Raw genomic sequence first — 25,081 nt, forward strand, 5'->3', positions numbered from 1 at the left:
ACACGAAGGATGAAGTCTACTTTCAACCAAATCTCCCCAACTTTCCACATACTTGCGCTTAATAAACTTCTAAGAACTTTTATTAAGTCACCAACAACAATTAACATAACTTATATAAATGATGTAACTGAAACCCGACGGCCGCTTTTCCCCTATGACGTCATGACCTTACTAACGTGGGTTGTCGTTTTACGTCATGTTCGAGACTCGTAACACCACCAAATTTACTGTCATTTGTTCATTACCACGTTGGATGAGTAAAACGTTGAGGTAATGCACGGAATAGTGAAGGACAAAGTACGAGTCTTTCACTTGATTTGCTTTACACAACAACCGTTTACATTGCTTTAGATTCATCGAGAAATTGGCAGAAGTGGTCCCGTTTGCTACTAGACGGACATTGGACCAGTTGCGCCGCAACCTCTGCACCCCCTTTTCGTTGGGTTTGTGTCCACTACCCACCTAATAATTTGGTGCGGAATCTTGGTCGGTTATATTACAGATTGAATTTTTCTCTACACATGTTTGGACAACAATATTTTGTCGGGGACCACAGCAGTTAGTTAATCCAGCGGGTCAGTGTTACAGTGAAAGGTCTTGATTTTACATATATACGGATTTTTCAAGATGGACAACGAAAAAATGGGTTTAATGGTGAATTGTGGGGACCGCACTGTTCATTTGTGCATCGAAGTGTGCATTGCCTTTTTCTTATGCCGTGGTATCCGCTTTATTAAACGTGTGTTTTGTGTTGCTCGCTCTTCCTATACCGGAAAACTTGCTGAATAAAGCATCAAACGCTCTAAAATAGTCCTTTGTAATAAAAACCAATGCCTTTACATACATAACAAAAATATATTCACAAACTTCTGTGTCGCTGTTCAGATTACAATTGGCGGCCAACGGAAATTATATCGCGGGTTATTTTTGTAGCAAGTTGTCACAACGGAACAATTACATTAATTTTGTTCAAAGGCAAAACAATTATTCACATTTTTTACAGCAAATAATCCCGCTCACTCCACATACATTTCCGTGGTTGCATGTTTATACAAAAAAGTGAAAAAAATTGCAACAACATATTGTGAAAAAAACCAACGACCACATAACAACTCGCATGTTAAATTTCAGAACAAACAATCACATCTCAAACAGCAACAACAGTCGCATCATAAACTGGTTTGTCAAGATCAAAAGCACGTGTCCAGACATCTGAGGTTGGATCGTAAACTTCAACTGAATTCGGGGGATGGAACTTACCCCTAAATAATATAAAAATAAATGCGTGTTTAGTTAAAAATCAGGAAATCATTACACACTTAACTGACAACAACACACATGTTCTGTATATTTTTATTACAGATATTGCGATTGAAAAACTACATTTATTTAATAATATTAGCAAGGTCAGTCGGTTGCGCGCAAATCACACACTTACATATATTATCCCAGTCACTAAACACCTTAAATTATGAGTAACAAACCCCGTAGTGACGTCACAATCACTAGTACAAAACATTCAAACGTAAACCTCACCTCCTTCCACCCACAACATAAATCCTCCCATCAATAACACAAGCAGAGTGACGGTAACGAGGTTTTAGGAGAGGAGAAACATATTTCCATTTGTTGACTCTAGGTTCGTATTCTTCAACTGTTCCCAGGGAGTCAAGATCACCCAAACCTCCTGTCAGATTTAAAGTAAAACTTTGTCCAGAGATTTTCTTGGCTTCTGTTTGTATTAAAGTGAAACATTTGTTAATGCGACTTTAATTACAACATGTGTGAATTAAGTAATATTAATTACTGTTGTAAATCTTACAATGAACATATTTTGATGGTTTTTGGTTTAAAACTAAGCCAGTAATTTGAGTTAGTTCAAAAACTATTTGTCAAGAATAAATAAACTACAAGAAAAGCAAGAAAATAACAAACCTTCATTCAAAATATTATCGAATCAACTGAAGTTATCCCATATTAATGGATGGAATCCAGGAAATAAGAAACAGTTTCAAAAACTACTAATTTTAGTTAATATGTAACTTCTGATAACTAACCAATTGCATAGATCTTCCCTTTAATTTCTTCACATGCTAAATACCATCTTGGTTCATTGAGAGAAGCGATTCTTGTGGAGGTTCCAACACGAACATCGTGGAATTCACATGATTGTAAGAGTTGTCCGCCATCCCATCCGCCCACAGAAAACAAAACATCTGAAGAAATTTCCAAAATCGCTTGTGTTAATATTTATTGTGACGTCATATTACGATTATGTTGTAATGTTACGTAACAATCATTGAGGTAAGCATTGCGTTTAACGTAGAAACAAGGGACAGTTTTATGTAAAGATGTAAATAAAAACTAAATGATATCATGGTTAACATTCAAGAACTCAGTAAGCACGCAAATAATTATTTTTGAACAAGGGTTTAATTTTATGAAATTTTTTTTTTGCTTGTTTTACACAAAACGAAATTAAAACTCGAGTATATGACGTCATCACTAAGTAAACAGTTTTGTGACTTCATGGAATATTTGTGAGTAATAAGTGAGTGAGTATTGTGGGGTGTTTAAAGTTTAAACCGATTTTTACATTGTTGCCCTGGATTGTCTTGGAAACAAAATGCCCTCTCCATCAGCTTTGAGAGATTTAAAACATATTCTTACTGTCAATTGAACACATTCCATGTGCATATCTTGATTGCAACATGTTGACACCAATTACCCATCTGTCTTCGTCTATGGTATAAATCAAGTAGGATGATACTGGTTTGAAATCTCCACCACGACCACCGGAAAGGTGAAGTTTCTCTACAACATGGAATTGTCAATAAAATACATTGGGTAGCATTAAAATTTGGTTCCTATGAAACTTTTGTGATTGTTGTCAACAACTATTTCTGTAGCACAACAAAGCACCACCCACATGATAAAGTGCACAGATTCTGTTGAATAAATATCACTCTGTCAGTTATACTTCTGGTTGTACGGCACATGTAATAACCAATTAATATTGTACAACCAAAATAACTTCGTGTTGATAAGTGTCAGACACAATAATAATGAAATTCCTGTTGCTGCCAGGCATATTGCAATTAAAAATGTACTGATCTTCTGGCATAAAAGTATTGTATTCTTACGACGTTTCGTCTGCCATGCGGCGAGACTTCATCAGGTATAACGCAACAAGTGAATCACACTAAAACACGCAGGGGCACAAAAGAAAAAAGGGGGAACGTTGACACCGCTTGTCAACTCACGTGCTAGAGGCAGAGGCACCAAACATTGCAGAAGACACAACAATTACAATAAATTATTGTAAACTAAAAATATTGTAAACACAATAATAATGTGTTACATTTACTGCTGTGTTCTGAAGGCATTTAAATTTTGGTTTAAAAATCTTTTGTACAATCATAGCAACTGACCTCCGACAACGGAAGATGCAGCAAACACTCGACCTTCACATAAATCAGCAAATTTCATCCAACGATCACTTCTCTCCAAATTCATCATCTCACAACTTTTTGTTGGACCTTCTCCACCCATTACATAAACTGTGTTTCCAATTTTGGCTGAAGTTGAGAATTTTCTTGCTCTGTTCGGTTTCTGCAAATAAAATTGTGAAACCTTGCATGCATTTCACACCTCATGTGTTAATCCACATCAATATTTTGACTAAAACATAATTTGACAGTTGTTTTTAAGCCGGGACCTGTTTATGACTGCAAGCAACTTGTATATGTTTGCATAATTGAGCTTGTTGCTGTTTGTGATGCAACAATTTTTTTTGATCAGTGAGTGCAGAATTTGAAGGTGCCATGACATGATTATTACAGATTTATTGACACCATTTCTACAGATATACTTGTTGTGTAGCATAGTATTCAAGAATTGTTGCTAATTAGGTCAAATTGTTTTCATTCAAAAATCCCAATAAAACAACTGAGCAATAACTGGAAAACAGTGCTGAGTTTCTGTTTGTTTATTTTTTAGTAAGTTATGAAAGGATGACAGTTTGAGCTGTCATGTATTTATCGAAAGCATCAATGATAATATACTTTGCACTTTTCATCAAACAATACTGAGTGTGTCATAGTATAAGTTTGGAACAGGATCACCATCTGGGTCACAGTGAAAGGTTAAACACCAGAGCCACACCACGAAAACAGACAAGGACTGCACAACCCAATTTCATGGTTATAGTGCGGAGTACGATGATGTCTTCATGCTTCTATTTGTTGTTTTTTTCTATTTGTAATTTGCCATTCTTGCAGTCCATGTTTTATACATCACATAAAATGCAGAGTTTGACTTGTCCTTTGTTAACTATGCCCTAGGTAACTGATTTTAAAAATTAATTTGCATGGCAAAAACTCTAATACAACTAACCGGTAAATGTTGATGTCGTTTTGTGGCAACATTCCATTTCACACAATCTCTTTCTGAATTCTCACCACCAATAACAAGAAATCCTGATGAATCTACAAAAAGTTTAAATAACATGAATTTCAATGTTAGTGAAAAAATCCACCATAGTTGAGGCCCCATAAGAGTAATAAATCCTCAAAGTCCAACTTTAAGGGCAAACAACATTATTGCACAAACTGAGTGATTTACTTTTTTTGCAAAAATAATTCCTGTGAGAAGTTCCACTCGTACTAATTTAAAAGTTTTAAAAAAATTATTTTTGTTTTGGATAAAACACAACTAGGATCTGAGAACCTTTAGGAGGATCTTTTGTCCTAAAGAATAGCAGGAACAGAACCAGGGGCTGCAAAGCAACTTTACTGTGACAACAACAGGGTTGGGGCCAACGTTGAAATGCAAAATAGATCAACTAAACTTACATTTTCCAACAGGAAAACTTACTTCAAAAACGCTACTGAGTGCACTGCTGCCCACAGGAGCTTTAAATTTAAATACTAATAACCTTTAAAAACTATACAGTAGAACTGGCAGCTCATATGTTGAGAAGCTAGCCTGGAAGTTACAGAGTTTGATACATTTAACTTTTTTCCAAGGCAGAAAGCAAGATATGTTACCCCTGTTTCTTCTGCTTGGTTCTTGGTGTGATGAGTGGGGCAGGAAATGGTTTCCTTGAGGATTTGTTTCACTTGTTGAGCTTTGAGATCTTGCTTCACTTGGAGTCTCAGAGTTACTTCCTTCACCTGTCAATACATTATCACATATATATCCACATGTGAGGAAACACAGTTCTTTTTCACCAAAATACATGTAGTAAACACTAAATCTGTGTTTCGTTCAATTATGTTAATGTGGTTATAAGTAAATAACCATCACTGTACATCAACAGTGTTGAAATGTAATAGATAATTAACAATATTAATTAATATATTCATCCAGGAACCTCGAAAAATACAAATTACCCTTTGTACTTCTCCTTTTTAAGGGAATGAAAAATTCGCGATGTACTGGACGATTTCTTCCACTGGATGGGACTCGACGTCTAGCATGACTTGTAAATCTTGTATTTACTGTGTTGAGATTTTGTGAATAGAAGCATTTAATCCTGATTGATGAATGACTTTTTTAAACCCTCTAATTTAATGTTGTAACCTTTTAGATAAAAGCATGTAAAGGATATGACTTACAAATGGATAAAAAGGTATCTCAACTAGATGTTGGCAAATGCAATTAAATCTGTAGAGGCTTTGAGCAAGTTTGCAAAAAAAACTTTATTTGTTATTTGGCCCAGATTTTGCTTAACCCATTTTGGCACAGATTATGGCAAAAGAAACATTAATTTGCTTGTCTACAGTTATAAGACTGCATGATTAAAACCGATAAGAGCTTACTAAGTAGTGTAATTGTAGAAGTTGTCTAGAATATTGTGAAAAGAGACTCCCTTGCCATGTATAATTATGGCATGTTAATCATAATTAAAACTATTATGCAGTCAAATCCAATCAGGAAATGGTATCTGACAGGCATTGACAACTATGGTATTGAACTCCCAATTACAATCTTATTGTGAGGCATTAAATAAATATGTAGTTGCGCTAAAATAGACTGAGGAGTAAAATGACAAAAAACACAAGTCTGTACCCAATCACTTGCCTTGTACTTGTGATGATTCCTGTTCTCTTTCACTTTGCTGTATGTTGTCCTGTAGTGGTAGATTACTTTCAAGTCCAACACCTATTGCAGTTCTTCCAGATGATGGGTTGGGCAAGTCATGATCCACTGGAAGGTTTTCTTCACTGGGTGGGTTTTGGGGTGTAGCATGACTTGCAGGTTGCCTGTTTGCACCTGGAGACAAATATATCCAGTTAAATGCATTGTATTAAAGCATTATTAATTTAAACATACAAATATTAATATGTGGTATGGTATTATATTATATTCTAATTCATAACACCATAAGAAGCAGTTAGGATTTTAGTTTTAGCATTAGTTGGCAGAATATGTTATGTTGGGTTACAAAACCTCTATTATGTGATGCTCTGGGCTGTGTCTGGTGTATTTGCATCTGGGCAACTTCAGCAATTGCTAATTTATCTGAAAACAGTGCAGTTTACAGAAAATTTGTTTTGCGAAGTAGCAATTCCGCAAAATTTGCAATTTCTGCAAAGGTGGTATAGGCTTTATTCCAATTTCTGACGCAACGACCTTGTTCCATTGTACATAAACACTATCGTGGAAAAAACAAACTTGAAATCATGAAACTGACAAACAAAATGCTACCATGAAATTTCCATGTCTGTGTTGAAAACTGGCTGAGTGGAACAGTTGGATTGTGGGTTGCTGTTGGATCCACAAAATGCATGTTTCTTGCAGCATTTAATACTTGCTGCAAAATTACTGTGGGAGCTTGTTTGGAAAGAAGTTGTTGGAATTCATCCCGAATGTGGACCATGTCTGGTCGTTGATTTGGATCTTGATCCCAACATCTGATCATCGCTCTTTCCATCAAATCAACTATTTCTCTGTTGTTTGCATTGCTTTGCTCTCTTAGGCTTTGTATTGCTTCACAGTCCGGTCGTCGACTCCTCTCAAGCTTGTGCCACAACTCTTGTTCTGACTGGTATGGTTGTTCACGACTTAGCATCTCAAAATAGATGATACCACAGCTGTAAGCATCCTGTTCTTTTTTAGGTTTTGCATATTGAAGAAGTCTTTCTGGTGCTGCATAGTAAAGTGTTAACCCCTGTGATTTTGATTGATCGGGGAGTTGAGTTGTTGATCCTGACGTCAGTTGGACCAACCGGGCACAACCAAAGTCACCAATTACGCAATGCAAGTCTGGTGTCATGAAAATATTTTCTGGTTTTAAATCTAAGTGAACCAATCGCTTGTTGATTCCACAATTGTGAATGTAGGCAACTCCTGATGCTATTTCAGTTGCCATGCGAAGAATCAAACCAAGTCCCAGTTCAATATCTTGATCCAGGATTAGAATTCTTAAATTTCCACCTCCATAGAATTGCATTACAATCCCGATTGCTCCTGGCCATTTGGTGTATCCATGAACAGTTGATATGTTGTCATGGCGAGATTGCAGTAAATTTTGGTATTCACATCTGAATCTACAAAAAGTATATATATTATGCTGATCTAACTGCTACAAATATTCGTCAATAACCCTAATCTTACGTTTTTTCAAACAGATGTTGTTCATGTTCTCCACCAGTGACTTTCAAGCACTTTACAGCAAGAAACCCAACTTTTTCATGTTTTCCAAGGAAAACTCGACCATAGCTGCCTTGACCGATTACACCCCGCTTGATGTCACAAAAGATATTTTCAGCTTTGAACTCTCTCAGCTAAAAAAACGACTTTTAAAGGTAAATAATACAATACTTTTTCAGCCAAAAATACAACAGTTCATTATACAACATTCAATGCGTACAGCTATGTTATACTTACAACATCTAGTCCTTGTGGGTCAGCAACAGATGAGGCAAACGCCATCATTTAATTTTTTACCCGCAACACAAACTAAAATTGCTTTCATTTATCATTTTCCAAAACTGTGCAAATTAAGTGCTGATCCCTGAGTGAAGCAAAACTAAATAAGGAAGTTTGGGCTAATCTAGTTACAAGAACTTTGATTGTTTGCAGACTGTCACGAGTCGGTCTCAAACTGCTACAGTTTTATTTGATGGTTAATCATTTACTTGGAACTGTAACCGTACACTGGCAAAACCTTCCAAACTATTGTCAACACAAAATACGTGCAGTATTCAAAAACATAGAAGTGAAAAACGACAAAATTCTGTCTTTTTTCATTGGGAAAACACAAACCAAGAAATTCTTTTAAAAGAAAAATCAGTCGTACATATTTCTAATGTTCACATTTTACAAATTTTGAAGTAGGTTATTTCTACTATTGTCATTCTGGCAGAATCCAAAATTATTGTTTCGCAAAATGCGTTCCGCATCAATGAGCAGCATTGCACAAGAAGGTTTAACTTGTACAAAAGAGTTTATTGTTGGTATATATCATACCAGTAAGCATTATTTTGCAAAATATTTCACTTCTTAATCATTTCGTACCAATACCTCTGTAGAAGTCCCAAGTTTATATTCAAAATAACCTGAAATACGGATCTTTTTGCTCATTTTTGCATTGCCGGTGACGTCACTTTCAATCAAATCCCGAACCACTTTCCGCTTCATAGGATTTTATTTAAATCTCAGTATCTGTCAAGGATAGAGTCCAGAATAGCGCGAAAGTAATAAAAATCGGTAGAGATCCCACGTATTCCATCAGAATGACCTGAAACACGGGTGTTTTTGCGCTTTTTTGCATTGCCGGTGACGTCACATTCAATCAAGTGCCAAACCACTTTCCGCTTCATAGGATTTTAATTAAATCTCAGTATCTGTCAAGGATGGAGTGCAGAATAGCGTGAAAGTAATAAAAATTGGTAGAGATCCCACGTATTCCATCAGAATGACCAAAAACACGTGTGTTTTTGCGCTTTTTTGCATTGCCGGTGACGTCACTTTCAATCAAGTGCCAAACCACTTTCCGCTTCATAGGATTTTATTTAAATCTCAGTATCTGTCAAGGATAGAGTGCAGAATAGCGTGAAAATAATAAAAATCGGTAGAGATCCCACGTATTCCATGAGAATTACCTGAAACACGGGTGATTTTGCGCTTTTTTGCATTGCCGGTGACGTCACTTTCAATCAAGTGCCAAACCACTTTCCGCTTCATAGGATTTTTTTTAAATCTCAGTATCTGTCAAGGATAAAGTACAGAATAGGGTGAAAGTAATAAAAATCGGGAGAGATCCCACGTTTTCCATCAGAATGACTTCAAACCAGGGATTTTTCACTTTTTTGCGATTTTTAATGAGGCCCAACGCTCCACCAGATGAGCTGTACATGATCGAAACGATTAGAGAAGTCAGATTTTGGCCTATGCAGTGTTTCGTGCACAAATTGCCTGGCAAAATTTGCATTTACGATATCCAACATTGTAATCAAACAACACAGAAATGTTTACATTGCATGCTAAAAATACCATAGCTGCCAAATGAGGGTTTTCTCATTGTGACGATCCTGTCTCGTTATGCGATAGCCTTTGAGGTGCTTAATATTATCCGATTGGGAGTTTGTATTGACGAATGGTAGTGGCGAAATCGTCGGATTCTAACCTTATTTCCATACCGACATTAACATCCTTTGCAACACTTCTTGATTAAATATGCCAATTGCCCATGCTGGTTGACTTGATTCGATATTGTGCATGTTTAATTTCGGTTTACGTCGCTTTATAAAGTATGTTGATACACATACCAAACGCGTTTGTTAGTCTTTTCATAAACACGCCTAACCCTTGCGATGTTTGAGTAACAAGCAAAGATCACTTTCACCTGTGATACATCAACATCATGCACAAATTTAACATTTTTTAAGAGTAAATATCATTTCATTTGAAAATGTTAAATCAAAATATTTATTTTAACAAGCATTACCTTTACGGTCATTTATATTCACTACAAAAAGAAGGAAAAAGAATTGGACGCATATTGCACAATAAAACGTTCTTTGCAAGTTCATAAGTGTGACACATTGTGATTAGAAGGGAAAATGTATGAGATTGTGTGAAAAAACGAGTGTGCCACTCCATTAGATTTTGCGACGACATAAATTCTGGACAAATATAGAGATTTAAAAAAATCCTATGAAGCGGAAAGTGGTTTGGCACTTGGTTGAAAGTGACGTCACCGGCAACGCAAAAAAAGCGCAAAAACTCCTGTGTTTCAGGTCATTCTGATGGAATGTGGGATCTCTACCGATTTTTATTACTTTCACGCTATTATGCACTCTATCCTTGACAGATAATGAGATTTAAAAAAAATCCTATGAAGCGGAAAGTGGTTTGGCGCTTGATTGAAAGTGACGTCACCGGCAATGCAAAAAGCGCAAAATCACCCGTGTTTCAGGTAATTCTGATGGAATACGTGGGATCTCTACCGATTTTTATTACTTTCACGCTATTCTCCGCTCTATCCTTGACAGATACTGAGATTTAAATAAAATCCTATGAAGCGGAAAGTGGTTTGGCACTTGATTGAAAGTGACGTCACCGGCAATGCAAAAAAGCGCAAAATCACACGTGTTTCAGGTCATTCTGATGGAATACGTGGGATCTCTACCGATTTTTATTACTTTCACGCTATTCTTCGCTCTATCCTTGACAGATACTGAGATTTAAATAAAATCCTATGAAGCGGAAAGTGGTTTGGCACTTGATTGAAAGTGACGTCACCGGCAATGCAAAAAAGCGCAAAAACACTGGTGTTTCAGGTCATTCTGATGGAAAACGTGGGATCTCTACCGATTTTTATTACTTTCGCGCTATTCTTCACTCTATCCTTGACAGATACTGAGATTTAAATAAAATCCTATGAAGCGGAAAGTGGTTTGGCACTTGATTGAAAGTGACGTCACCGGCAATGCAAAAAAGCGCAAAATCACCCGTGTTTCAGGTCATTCTGATGGAATACGTGGGATCTCTACCGATTTTTATTACTTTCACGCTATTCTCCGCTCTATCCTTGACAGATACTGAGATTTAAATAAAATCCTATGAAGCGGAAAGTGGTTTGGCACTTGATTGAAAGTGACGTCACCGGCAATGCAAAAAAGCGCAAAAACACCCGTGTTTCAGGTAATTCTGATGGAATACGTGGGATCTCTACCGATTTTTATTACTTTCACGCTATTCTGCACTCTATCCTTGACGGATACTGAGATTTAAATAAAATCCTAGGAAGCGGAAAGTGGTTTGGCACTTGATTGAAAGTGACGTCACCGGCAATGCAAAAAAGCGCAAAAACACTGGTGTTTCAGGTCATTCTGATGGAATACGTGAGATCTCTACCGATTTTTATTACTTTCACGCTATTCTTCGCTCTATCCTTGACAGATACTGAGATTTAAATAAAATCCTATGAAGCGGAAAGTGGTTTGGCACTTGATTGAAAGTGACGTCACCGGCAATGCAAAAAAGCGCAAAATCACCCGTGTTTCAGGTCATTCTGATGGAATACGTGGGATCTCTACCGATTTTTATTACTTTCACGCTATTCTTCGCTCTATCCTTGACAGATACTGAGATTTAAATAAAATCCTATGAAGCGGAAAGTGGTTTGGCACTTGATTGAAAGTGACGTCACCGGCAATGCAAAAAAGCGCAAAAACACCCGTGTTTCAGGTCATTCTGATGGAATACGTGGGATCTCTACCGATTTTTATTACTTTCACGCTATTCTGGACTCTATCCTTGACAGATACTGAGATTTAAATAAAATCCTATGAAGCGGAAAGTGGTTTGGCACTTGATTGAAAGTGACGTTACCGGCAATGCAAAAATGAGCAAAAAGATCCGTATTTCAGGTTATTTTGAATATAAACTTGGGACTTCTACAGAGGTATTGGTACGAAATGATTAAGAAGTGAAATATTTTGCAAAATAATGCTTACTGGTATGATATATACCAACAATAAACTCTTTTGTACAAGTTAAACCTTCTTGTGCAATGCTGCTCATTGATGCGGAACGCATTTTGCGAAACAATAATTTTGGATTCTGTCAGATCGACAGTAGTCTATTTCTGATGGAAAATAGTTCTAAATCTAAAAGTACAATTTTAACAAACAAAGCATGCAGCCGCGGACGCTATTTTTTGCGGCCGTGCACATTTATATCAAAATGGCCGTCGTTGCTTCTGAAACTTGATTTTAAAGCGGTCTCAACAGTTAAGCTTTTAATTAGGCCAATTTCCATTTCCGCGTTATACACATTCGTTCGCTGTAGCGAGTAGTAACTGGTGCAGCCCAAAATCCATAGAAAACACAAGTTGTCCAACCCATTTTTATGCTAATCAGTAACTTTTGTTGTGTGTTATGGCTGATGCTGATATAATTCATTTAATACATGACGTATTTTACACACAAAACTTATCAGTTAAACATCTTGTGCGTGAAACTTACGTTCTACATTGAAAAAACACACCGGCAAGAAATTTTAGACCATCTTGTGGACAGCAATAAAGTTAGAAACCGTTAAACCACGATGGCATCTACTGAACAGGCTACACGCGTTCCAGGCTTCTGGACACAAAATGGCGGCCAAATGTGGCAGTTGGAGTACTCGTGATTTCTATGACTCTGGTGCAGGGGTGTGAGGGTCAAATGAAGTGTACGTGATTTTTTCTCGCGAAAAAGTTTGATATTTTTAGATAGTATGGACGCCAAAGAATATCTACCCTCAAGGATGTCAACGGAAATCGATGTTTACTTATAGTTATGGCATAGTAAACATATCATATTCATATTCGAATATTAATGTAATTTTTTTTTAAATTTTTCTATTGCTGGAAAGTTCAGCCTGTGATCTATCTTTGTGTGAAAAAAGTAAGTCGCTGGCTTATAAGATGGCAGAGTTACACGCGGCCAAAGTTTTGTTAACTGGGAATTTTTTTGTTACCTTTCACGGCGGGCGCAAAACGTGGAAAAGTATAGGGGGTTATGGTTAATATTCTTCAAATTTGAGAAGCTTTCCGTTTTTTCTCGCAAAAAAAATTGATATTTTTAGATAGTATGGACGCCAAAGAATATCTACCCTCAAGGATTTCAACGGAAATCGATGTTTACTTATAGTTATGGCATATCATATTCATATACGAATATTAATGCACATTTTTTTTTAATTTTTCTTTTGTTGGAAAGTTCAGCCTGTGATCTATCTTTGTGTGAAAAAAGTAAGTCGCTGGCTTATAAGATGGCAGAGTTACACGCGGCCAAAGTTTTGTTAACTGGGAATTTTTTTGTTACCTTTCGCGGCGGGCGCAAAACGTGGAAAAGTATAGGAGGTTATGGTTAATATTCTTCAAATTTGAGAAGCTTTCCGTTTTTTCTCGCAAAAAAGTTTGATATTTTTAGATAGTATGGACGCTAAAGAATATCTACCCTTAAGGATTTTAACGGAAATCGATGTTTACTTATAGTTATGGCATAGCAAACATATCATATTCATATTCGAATATTAATGCAAATTTTTTTTTGATTTTTCTTTCGTTGGAAAGTCAGCCTGTGATCTATCTTTGTGTGAAAAAAGTAAGTCGCTACCTCGTAAGGCGGCCGAGTCACGTGCGTTTAAACTTTTGTTAACTGGCGATGTTTTTTTGTCAACTAACATCCCTCTGGTTGGTGCAGCCACCGCAACTTTCGAAACACATGCGAGACAAAGCGAAACAATACGGATGGTGACGTTACAAAACATTGATAGCATATAGGTAAATTGTCTCGTACGCATGTACAGTTGTCAAAAAGCTAAACAGTGGACTCATATCAGTCATGTCGCTGAAACGCAAAAGGTTGTTAAAAGAAGAGAAAAGGGCGTTTAATCCCAAATGGGACGTGGATTATTTTATGATGGAGACAGCAACACATACCATGAAGTGTTTAATTTGCAGCCAAATCGGTAAAACTGTAAAAGGGGATAATGCAAAGCAGCATTTTCAGCGGCATTTGTCACATGCCTATGCGAAGTCGGATGGAAAGTCTAGGAAGGTCTGTGTCGAAAATTTAAAAAAGCGTGTATGTCAGCAAACCGCTTGCATCTCGTCTTTCGTTCACTCCACCAATCATCGTTGCGAAGCTTCCTACAGAGTGGCATATCATCTTGGTGTTGCAGGAAAGCTTTATTCCGATGGGGTACTTGTTAAGCGATGTATCATGGACGTTGTTAAATGCATTCATCCCGGCAATCTGACGATGTATCATGGACGTTGTTAAATGCATTCATCCCGGCAATCTGACGATGTATCATGGACGTTGTTAAATGCATTCATCCCGGCAATCTGACGATGTATCATGGACGTTGTTAAATGCGCTACTGTGCACCGCCGGCAATCTGACATCGCTCAGCAGTTGAAGCTCTCTCCGAAAGCAAAAGTTAATAAAGAAAGAAGTTTACTTGCGCTCGCTGTTGACGAATCTACGGACATCAACGACTCTGCGCAACTGCTAGTCTTCGTTCTTTCTCTATCTACAAGTTTTGAGTTGTGTGAGGATCTTCTTTCTATGGAAACACTGGCTATACCCGCACCCGTGGTGAAGACATATTTGATGCAGTCAAAAATGCCTGCATTCGCTCCGGATTAGATTTAAAAAGTCTTCGTGGCATTTGCACGGATGGCGCACCTGCCATGAAGGGTAAGCAACAAGGATTTGTGACAAGATTGTCAGATTACGTATGCAAGGAGCATGGAAATAACGAGCTCATTAATCTTCACTGTATTATCCACCAGGAAGCATTGTGTGCCAAATCCGTTGCTTTAAGTAACGTTCTGAAAGACGTAAATGGTATTATTTTATTCATTCGGACAAATGCTCTTCATCACAGGCAATTTCAAGAAATGTCAAGCTCAAGTGATACGTCAGCAGAGGACGTGCTTCATCACTCCTCCGTCCGTTGGTTGTCTCAGGGAGAGACGTCTTGCCGTGTTCTGCTCTTGCGAAAAGAAATCACAGAATATTATGGCTTTAAAAACAAGTATTGCCCCCTGATCAACTTTGACTTCCTCACATCTCTTGCTTTTCTGGTGGATTTTCTAACTCATGTCAACTATCTGAACCAAAGGAAAAACAACAACAGTTTGTCTCCTGTACAAAAAAGTATAAGATTTTCGGGACAAATGTCTCCTCTTTAAAAGTCATCTTTGGCAGCGCAATTTCTTTCATTTTCCACAAGTGACAGCGCTGATTGACAGCAAAGAAATAAATGTTGGGAATATTCCATTCGACATATTTCCGGCGTTTTCGACGGGCTGTTGGAGGAATTCGCTAACCGTTTTAAAGATTTTGAGAAAATTTCGCAAACAATCAGAATCGTTGCTTTTCCACATCTGGTGGAAACCGAAATTGCACCGTTACGTCTTCAAATGGAGCTGGTTGAGTTGAAAAATAACGAGCAGCTAGTCAAGAAATTTAAAGACGAAGAAGATTTGCTGGATACCTGGAAAAGTGCAGTTGAATATCCTAAACTGCAAGAATTGGTCAGCAAAACTCTCGTTCTTTTTAGAAGCCCTTACGTGTGCGAAGCAGCCTTTTCAAAAATGAAGTATTTGAAGAACAAGTACCGAACACGTATGTTGGACAGCAATTTGGAGTCGGGTCTTCGTCTGATGATTCCAAACGAGCAACCTAATTTTGAAAGTTTATCTATGGGCGTGCAAGAACAAGGCAGCCATTAAATACTTCGACTCTTCGTTACACTGTATATACGTAATTTGGCAAATGTAAATAATAAATAGTGCACATTTTTCATGTATGGAATGATTTTCATTCCTTTCTTATATTGCTCACGTCAACTTGTCGAAATTACCAGGGGTATATCGTTGGAAAAGCAGTATATTCAACGGCGGCCGTTAGCACACAGTGGTGTGTGTAATTTGTTGGTGTTAAAATGTCAATGCTACACAAATCGATACGAGTTGATTTAAAACTCTTTGCGACTGGGAGTTTGCCGAGATTTGAAGAATGGATTAAAAGTGGTAAAACCGATTGTTAAAATGTCGTTATCCAGGGCACGATTGTTTAGTAGCTTCCACCAGCTTAAGATTTAACAGAAAGTTTTATTTTATGACCGACTCAAAGTGTGGCTCGATCCTTTCTCCGTTGGCATCAGGTTGCCAGGGCAACGATACAGCTTATATATGCGACAGAAACTTAAAAAAGGTCAGTTAAAAGTTAGCGCAGGTGGATGATGGTGTCCTTAGGCTTTTTAGCGATTTTGGTTGCAAATGATTTAGGCTGGATTATATGACAGAGTTCCTAAGATTGCCTTAAATCGAGTGAATGTTGTTTTTATGTTCAATGTCCGGTTTCGTTTTCAGTAGAATTATTTAGGTGGAAAATCATACCCACAACAATCAGTGACGATGAAGTCCAGCTTGATTCTAACGTTCCTGGCCATATTCCACATGGCATCGGCAAGCGTGTTTTACCCAAGTAAGATTGCTATATTGAAGGTTGACGATCAAACCACCACAATTTTGTTTTGTACATTCAGAAGCATTACACTAACCACTGTAGGTCCCATCAATTATATACAAGGTTATACTTTAATACAAATACCTCACTTTATACTCTTAGCACGGAGTAAAATATTATACCAGTGTTAGCAGAAAAATTAGGAAAGGTTTTAGCAGAAAAATAAGAAATCAAGTAAGGTTTCCATGTTGAACAACCGTGTTCGCAAACTCCAAGCAAAGGTTCGCACGAAGCCAATGCATTCACTACATATGTTCAGGATATTGACTGTTGCATTGCATTTATTCGTTGCTCTGTGAACAATTACCTCTACCCGTTCCTTTTTCAAGTTACGTACAACAATTTGGGGTGTTGGGCGGACAAGAGTACCCGTGCAATCACCATACAAGAAGGGAGACACAGCATTTTGGGTGGAAGTTATTCATCCAGGGACGGTCCTATCGAAAAATGTGCGAAAGTAGCTTACGACCGTGGCTACGAAGTATTCGCAGTGCAGGTAAAATTCAACATGGCTTTCATTGTTAGACGAAATTGTTAACCTTGAGGAACTCGAAGGTCTAAACATCTGTATTTTGAAATTTGAAATTTTCGAGGCAAGAATCGCCTTTAGCGCGACCACGCGTTTTCGGCCTGTATTTAGATTGTTTTCCCACAATTTGAACGTGTTGGAATGCAGATTCCTGTGTTACGAATTGGGCAAATTTTTTATTTGCAAGGTCTGCCATGCCGATTGTTGTCTATGTTTCTACATTTTTGTTTCACATTTTTTCCGTTTTCGGATGTACATTAATGTACTTGTAACATGAATTCACTAATATTTGCAAGAATGGCGGTCAATGCGCCACAAGCTCTTCTGCGAGAGCAACATACCGAAGATGGGGGGGTTCCAACAAGTGTTCATCGAATGGAGAAGGAGGTCCATGGTCAAACCAGGTCTACGAGATTGCTTCGGTTGGCAAAGGTCAGTATTCTCATCCGTTCAATCGCTTTCGGTTCAACGTAGGTCAGTTCTCGTCAATTCGGTTCAATGCAGTCAATTATTAGTTTTGCGAAATCCGACACGACGAGAAAAACTAAATTATGATTATGTCCGCAGATAAAACTCCTGGGGGGGCTGAAATCACTTTCGTTGTGAATTTTGTGTTTCTTGATAATGTGCTGGTTATTGGTGTCCAGTGGGTTTCGATGGGGCAAATGCCCCCACCTTCTTCTCCTCATTTGGACACCCATGTTTTCTTGCAAATAAAAAAACTCAAAATAACTTCGTTTAAATGAATGATTTTTACATTTAATCTTTACAAATACGAGTCGTTTTGTTTACCTGAACTACGAATATTGCGAGAAAATAAAATCGTGACGTAAAGACATTGGCAGTGAGACTACGTCACCTCGGATGCTGGAAGGACACTTCGTCCCGGGCTGTTCCCGCACTGGAGAGGTTGGAGAAGGTTTTGGGTACCGACGCATACAACACCAGAAAAGACGCAGTCAAGAAGTGCGTTGATGCCGCCTTCGCCCGGAACTACAAGGTTATTGCTGTGCAGAATGGTGGTTGGTGCGGTGGAGCCAAAGACGCTTCACTGACGTACAAGAAGTACGGATCCTCCAAAAGCTGTCGCAACGGAAGGGGGGGACCGTGGTCCAATGACGTCTACGAACTCGACTACGTATATGTCAAGTAAGAACTTTTGGTAGTGTGAATTAACGCAGTAAGCCAGCAAGGCTGCAATGCCTGGGCTGCGAAGTCTGTAACTAATGGTTGTGTGAATTTAAGTTACAACGCATAAGTGTAATCAACAACGAAAATACTGAATTCTTGTTCAGTCTCACGTCCTTTCCAATTCAATAAAACTTACAGTTTTTTTTTACTTTTAGTAACTTCATTCCATAAAAGTGACGACAAAGGAGAATCTGAAAGTCAACTCGAATCAAATACAAGATATTCATCTAATTCGCTCGTTTATCCTCGTGTATATCCATTGATTAACACTTTCCATTTGTTTATTTAGCCAACATCACATAATCAGGATTGTTGTGTGAATTATTTCGTTGGTAGTTTCATGTGAAAGTTTGTCACGTCAAACACCATCAATACATGGTACACAAATATAGTTTGAGGGTTTTAACAGAGGGAAGTTAGGTAACATTTCTGTGGTAGATTTGATTTTGGAAAGTGCAGAGCAATCACGTGACAAAGAATGTTACGACAACTAAAAACTCCAAGTTATAAACGAGGGCTTAGGAAATTAATTGCACCTCCTTTGAGTAGCTGGAATCATGTGGACGTGGACCTGTCATTAACCAAATGAAGAGAGTTCCGTCCATCGCCAATGTCAAACCACACTTTGTGATGAATTGGCTACCAAGCAGCTTATTTTATTAGCGATGGATTTTCTGTTAAAGTTTGTTTTATTAAAGGCATGAGAACATTAAAAACTTGCATGTTTGGCAGAACTTGCGGTCAGTTGCTTAACTTAAAATCTTCGTTTGTAAAAAATCAAGAAAAAGCAAAACCTGATCGTTGTGGAAATAAACTCTTAACAAGGAGCCTAAATTCTTTATCTACATAAAAACTGAGGCATTTTGTGGTAACCGTTGCCAAGCGATTCGTTTTCTCCAGAAAATAATTCGTTGTTGTTTGAAATGTTGCAACTGCTTCTGGATCCTGGGTTCAAAATCCCTGTGTGGTCAAAAAAATTGCGTTTCTGTTTCCATGACAACGTGACGACATTGTGGAGAAATGTACAGAAAATTGGAGCAGTAAAGAATTCCACAAAATTCATCTTTCCGCACCAAGAATTAAACGTGAGATTCGGTCGGCGACGTCATCACATGTTATTCCACAGACTCCGTTACCCTGACAACGGGAATCGAAATGGATTTTATCTAATTGAAGTCAGTCGCAGGAAAATACTGTCCACAATGTCGACCTGAAGCAAACGAGTTATAAGTCATGCCCGAACCCGATATATTAAATCTTTCCATCATAGTTTCGCACGAGCAATACTGTACTGGGGATTGCTTTAGGTTGCCTAGCGACGCCTTCGAACGTCAACCGGACAACCTTTTACTAGAAAAGAACAACTCACTCTTAAACTGACAATTGCGTCGTTTTCTCGACACTTAAACAAAGTGGTTAACGGACAATGGTCGTTAAATCGCTTGCCGATAATAGATTTCCGATCAAGAATCGTCAAATGTAAGAAAAAAGTTCGCCGCTAGGTCAATGGACGCTTCGCGAACGGCTGCTAGGAAAATATTTCTCCTGTAAACGATTGTTTACCTGAAAATATTTTGGTGGTAAAATTAATTTTCTAAGCCTCGTTTGTAACTTTCTTTGTCACGTGATTGCTCTGTTGTTTTATCAAGTGCACTTTCCAAAATCAAATCTACCATAGAAATGTTACCTAATTTCCCTCTGTTAAAACCCTCAAACTATATTTGTGTACCATGTATTGATGGTGTTTGACGTGACAAACTTTCACATGAATTCTACCAATGAAATAATTCTCGCAACAATCCTGATGATGTGATGTTGGCTAAATAAACAAATGAAAAGTGTTAATCAATGGATCTATACGAGAATAAACGAGCGAATTAGATTAATATCTTGTATTTTCTGAAGATGACTTTCAGATTCTCCATTGTCGTCACTTTTATGGAATGAAGTTTCTAAAAGTGGAAAATGAAAGTTTTATTAAATTGGAAAGTTTGGCAAAGTAAGATTGAACAAGAGTTCATTCAAGCGTTTTCAGTATTTTCGTTATTTATTCCTCGCTAAAACGCTAAAACTTAAAAACTACACACAACCATTAGGTTTACAGGCTTCGCAGCCCAGACATTACAGCCTAGCTGGCTTACTGCCTTAATTCACACTAGCCACAATGCGTGTACTCAAAATTAGTAGTTCACAAGAACCGTGAAACACAAGTTCTTACTTGACATATACGTATTGAAGACCGTAGACGTCATTGGCCCATGGTCCCCCCTTTCCGTTGCGACAACTGCTGGAGGATCCGTACTTCTTGTACAACGCGTCTTGCCTCTAGCGCACCAACCACCATTTTGCACAGCAATGGTCCCGTACCTCCGGGCGAAGGCGGCATCAACGCACTTCTTGATTGCGTCTTTTCTGGCGTTGTATGCGTCGGTACCTAAAACCTTCTCCAACCTCTCAAGTGTGGGAATAGCCCGGGTTGAAGTGTCCTTCCAGCATCCGTAGGGAAGTAATCTCACTGCCAATGTCGTTACGTCACGATTTTGTTCTCTTGTACTATTCGTAGTTCAGGTAAACAAAACAACTCGTATTTGTGAAGATTAAATGTAAAAATATTTCATTTAAACGAATAAAGCTGTCCACAGATTGCTTTGTGCAATTTAATATATAATTATATCGATACGGTGTGCGATCGACAGCCTGCCAGTCTTTGGTTTTTAAATTAATCCAGTTTTTGTTTATTAATCACATTATTTAAACGAAGTTATTTTGAATTGTTTTGTTTCCAAGAAAACATGGGTGTCCGAGTGGGGAAAAGAAAATTACAAAAAAAGTAATTTTAGTCCTTACTCAATTTTCTCTACAGACGAACATAATCATAATTTAGTTTTTCTCGTCGTGTAAGATATCGCAAAACTAATAATTGACTGCATTGAACCGAATTGACGAGAACTGACCTACGTTGAACCGCAAGCGATTGAACGGATGAGAATACTGACCTTTGCCAACCGAAGCAATCTCGTAGACCTAGTTTGACCATGGACCTCCTTCTCCATTCGATAAACACTTGTTGGAATCCCCCCATCTTCGGTATGTTGCTCTTGCAGAAGAGCTTGTGGCGCATTGGCCGCCATTCTTGCAAATATTAGTGAATTCATGTTACAAGTGAATTAAAGTTTTTCCAAAAACGGAAAAATGTGAAACAAAAACACAGATAACCATCGGAATGGCAGAGCTTGCAGAGGAATGCTACTGAAAATCTGCCAACACCTGTTCCACAAAAAAAAGATTGTATTTTTCGCCTACACCTGTTTGGACAACAATATTTTGACGGGGACCACAGGAGTTATTTAATCCAGCGGGTCAGTGTTACTGCAAAAAAATCTTGATTTTACATATATACGGATTTGTTAAGATGGACAACCAAAAATTGGGTTTAATGGTGAATTGTGGGGACCGAACTGTTCGTTTGTGCATCGAAGCGTGCATTGCTTTGTTCTTATGCCGTGGTATCCGCTTTATTAAACGTGTGTTTTGTGTTGCTCGTTATTCATATACCGCACAACTTGCTGAATAAAACATCAACCGCTTTAAAATAGTCCTTTGTAATAAAAAACAATGCCTTTACATACAGAACAAAAATATATTTACAAACTTCTGTGTCGCTGTCCAGATTACAATTGGCGACCAACGAAAATTAGATCCCGGGTTAATTTTGTAGCAAGTTGTCACAAAGGAACAATTACATTAATTTTGTTCAAAGGCAAAACAATTAATTTTTCAAAAAATAATCCTATTCACTCAACACACATTTCCGTGGTTGCATGAATATACAAAAAAGTGAAAAAAGTTGCAACAACATATTGCGAAAAAAACCCACGACCACATGACCTACATTATAACCCACATGTTAAATTTCAGAACAAACAAACACATCTCAAACAGCAACAACAGTCGCATCATCAACTGGTTTGTCAAGATCAAAAGCATGTGTCCAGACATCTGAGGTTGGATCGTAAACTTCAACTGATTTCAGGGGATCGGCGTAACTGACAACAACACACATATCCTGTATATTTTTATTACTGATATTGGGACACAAAATTTACTTTTACTTAATATCATTAGCCAGGTCAGTCGGTTGTGCGCAAATCCCACACTTACATATATTATCCCAGTCATTAAACACCTTAAATTATGAGTAACAAACCCTATAGTTACGTCACAATCACTAGTACAAAACATTCAAACGTAAACCTCACCTCCATCCACCCACAACATAAATCCTTCCATCAATAACACAAGCAGAGTGAAGGTAACGAGGTTGTAGGAGAGGAGAAACGTATTTCCATTTGTTGACTCTGGGTTCGTATTCTTCAACTGTTTGCAGGAAGCCACGACCACCACCTCCTGTCAGATTTAAAGTAAAACTTTGTCCAGGGATCTCTTGGCTTCTGTTTTGTATTTTAGTGAAATATTTGTTCATGTAACTTTAATTAAATCATGTGTGATTTAAGTAAAGTTACCTCACATTAATAGATAGGATCCAGGAAATAAGAAACAGTTTCAAAAACTACTAGTTTTAGTTAATATGTAGATTCTGATAACTAACCAATTGCATATGTTAATATTAGTTGCTGTTGTACCTTAATTTAATTGTTAATTTAATTGTTGTTGTACCTTGTATTCTACCCTGCTGGTTTGGATGGATTTACCATGTGACCATGTGACCTTGTGACCGAATGACATTGTGGGTTGGTGATGGTCAAAGTGTTGGTGCTCAGTGCATTGTATGATTGTATTGAGTTAGGTGCATGGTTGTAGCAAGTTGTTTTACTTTATAGTTAACATTAATTTATATACTTGTTTTATGATTCTATTTGAATAAGGTTATATTTGAATATGACATATATTAAATTCCTGGAATATTGGGTAATGACTCCCAAGAGCTAAAGACTGCTTTCTATAAATACTGTCAAGGACTAAAGACTGTCCAACAGGTACAGTAATTTAGCAACAAGTGGTAGCAGAGGATCAGGAATAGAAGAAATATGTCAAAGAAGGTCCCACCTAAGTTCAAGGAGGACTTACCATATGTTTCATGGAGAAACAAAATAGAAATGTGGCAACTAGTCACATCAGTAGACAAAAAAGAACAAGCAATTGTGGTTCTACTAGATGCTTTGGAAGGACATCCCAAGGCTGAGAAGGCGGTTTCTGAGCTAACAAAGGAAGATTTGCATGCGATAGAAGGCATGGAGAAGTTGTTGGCAAAATTGGATGCATGTTTTCAAGGTGAAAATGTTGATGATGCATTGCTTGCTTACATTGCTTTCATAAACTTTTCACAAAAAGATTTATCCATTGGTGATTATGTCATTGATTTTGAACATAAATATCAGAAAATGTGTGCACATGAAATGAAGTTGCCAGATGCTGTCTTGGCATTTAAGCTTTTAGAAGGTGCATGTTTAAATGAAACACAAAGACAATTGGCCCTAACTTTCGCACATGACATGACTTTTGATAAAATGAAATCTGCTCTAAAACGAATATTTACCAGCAATGAATGTTCCACTGCTTCCAATTCAATTTCGACCAAAGAAGAGGCATTTGTGACAAAGAAAAGGTTTTTTTCATCCAATGATAAAGTTAAACCTAAGAAGAAGTTAAATCCTCTTGACAAATTTGGAAAAATTTCCAGATGTGTTATATGTGACTCCAAAATGCATTGGGCTGTTCACTGTCCACATAAGCAGAAGAAAGAATTTGTACAGTTAAGTGAAAAACTTGAAGAAAAAGTAAACTATATTCTGCTCTCAGAAACGAAGACCAATGAGATTCTGGTTGCTGACTCGTTTGGATGTGCAATATTAGATACAGCCTGCACAAGAACAGTTTGTGGGCAAAAATGGTTCAACACTTATCTTGAAGCCTTAAACAAAAACTTCAGACGCAAGGTAAAAGTAGTTCAAGCTAAGTCTATTTTCAAATTTGGGGATGGTAGACAAGTGATATCTCATCAGCGAGCAAATATACCTGCACATATAGCTGGAAAATCTTGTAGCATTGACACCTCAATTGTTCAAGACGACATTCCCTTGTTATTGAGCAAAACATCACTTAAGAAAGCAAACACTACAATAGATTTACAACATGACACTGTTACAATGTTTGGAGAAAAGGTAAAGCTATTGGTTTCCAGTAATGGACATTATTGTTTGTACATTTTGCCTCGACGAATGAATAAGAATAACCAATGTGAAAGAATTTTACTGTTTGAAGATAAACTTTCCAAGTCAAAGCTCACCAAAGCAATTTTGAAATTGCACAAACAGTTTGGTCACGCATCCAAAGGCAATTTGGAGAAACTTTTAAAAAATGCTAATACTTGGCAGGAAGAATACACTCACATAATAGAAAGTGTGATTGATAGCTGTGAAGTGTGTAAATTACACAAAAAGCCACCTGCTAAACCTGTTGTTGGATTTTCATGGTCAGAGAAATTTAATGATGTTGTGGCTATGGATCTACATGAGCTGGAACCAAGTTTGTGGTATTTTCACATTGTTGATATGTTTAGCCGATTTAGTAGTGCAGTAATAATTCGTAACAAAAATGCGTCTACCATTGCAAAATGCTTCATGAAGTATTGGATTAGTATATTTGGGGCACCGCATAAAGTTTTAAGTGATAATGGTCTTGAGTTTAATAACTCAGAGTTTCATGATATGTGTGCTAATTTTAACATTGATATTGTGACTACTCCTGCTTATTCTCCGTGGTCTAATGGGTTGTGTGAAAGACACAATAAGATATT

The 25,081-nt window shown here is 37.5% G+C and overlaps 3 protein-coding genes and 1 pseudogene across 11 annotated transcripts in view; 1 reads left to right on the forward strand and 3 right to left on the reverse strand.

Moving 5' to 3' along the window:
- LOC145909531 (kelch-like protein 36) overlaps positions 1–5,489 on the reverse strand; it is a 25,831-nt gene extending 20,342 nt beyond the window's left edge. The window contains exons 1-3 of the mRNA XM_082996922.1: positions 5,394–5,489; positions 5,049–5,174; positions 4,396–4,487 (exon numbers count right to left, since the gene is read on the reverse strand). The gene's annotated coding sequence lies outside the window, so the exon portion shown is untranslated. The remainder of the gene's footprint in view (positions 1–4,395; positions 4,488–5,048; positions 5,175–5,393) is intronic.
- LOC145909247 (uncharacterized) overlaps positions 799–25,081 on the reverse strand; it is a 78,014-nt gene continuing 53,731 nt past the window's right edge. For 7 of the 9 annotated variants that reach the window (XM_082996595.1, XM_082996587.1, XM_082996637.1 and 4 more), the window contains 3 exons: positions 2,058–2,216; positions 1,537–1,687; positions 799–1,262 (listed from right to left, as the gene is read on the reverse strand). In XM_082996595.1, the coding sequence (XP_082852721.1) occupies positions 1,148–1,262; positions 1,537–1,687; positions 2,058–2,216 (425 nt within the window). In that variant the 3' untranslated portion in view covers positions 799–1,147. Of the gene's footprint in view, positions 1,263–1,536; positions 1,688–2,057; positions 2,217–21,847; positions 22,311–22,523; positions 22,669–25,081 lie in introns of those variants that run through there. The other 2 variants (XM_082996602.1, XM_082996654.1) reach the window with 2 other exon arrangements.
- Positions 2,654–8,011, reverse strand: LOC145912269 (uncharacterized). The gene is made up of 9 exons (XM_082999694.1): positions 7,894–8,011; positions 7,621–7,790; positions 6,712–7,553; positions 6,454–6,525; positions 6,085–6,276; positions 5,049–5,174; positions 4,396–4,487; positions 3,432–3,612; positions 2,654–2,814 (listed from the first exon to the last, which is right to left on the reverse strand). Exons 1-9 carry the CDS (start codon positions 7,939–7,941, stop codon positions 2,654–2,656), a joined length of 1,884 nt encoding a protein of 627 aa, XP_082855820.1. The 5' UTR covers positions 7,942–8,011.
- On the forward strand, positions 14,364–15,745 carry LOC145912306 (general transcription factor II-I repeat domain-containing protein 2A-like; annotated as a pseudogene).

Source organism: Ascidia mentula, chromosome 1 (genome assembly GCF_947561715.1).
Source record: "Ascidia mentula chromosome 1, kaAscMent1.1, whole genome shotgun sequence".
Classification (NCBI taxonomy): Eukaryota; Metazoa; Chordata; class Ascidiacea; order Phlebobranchia; family Ascidiidae; genus Ascidia; species Ascidia mentula.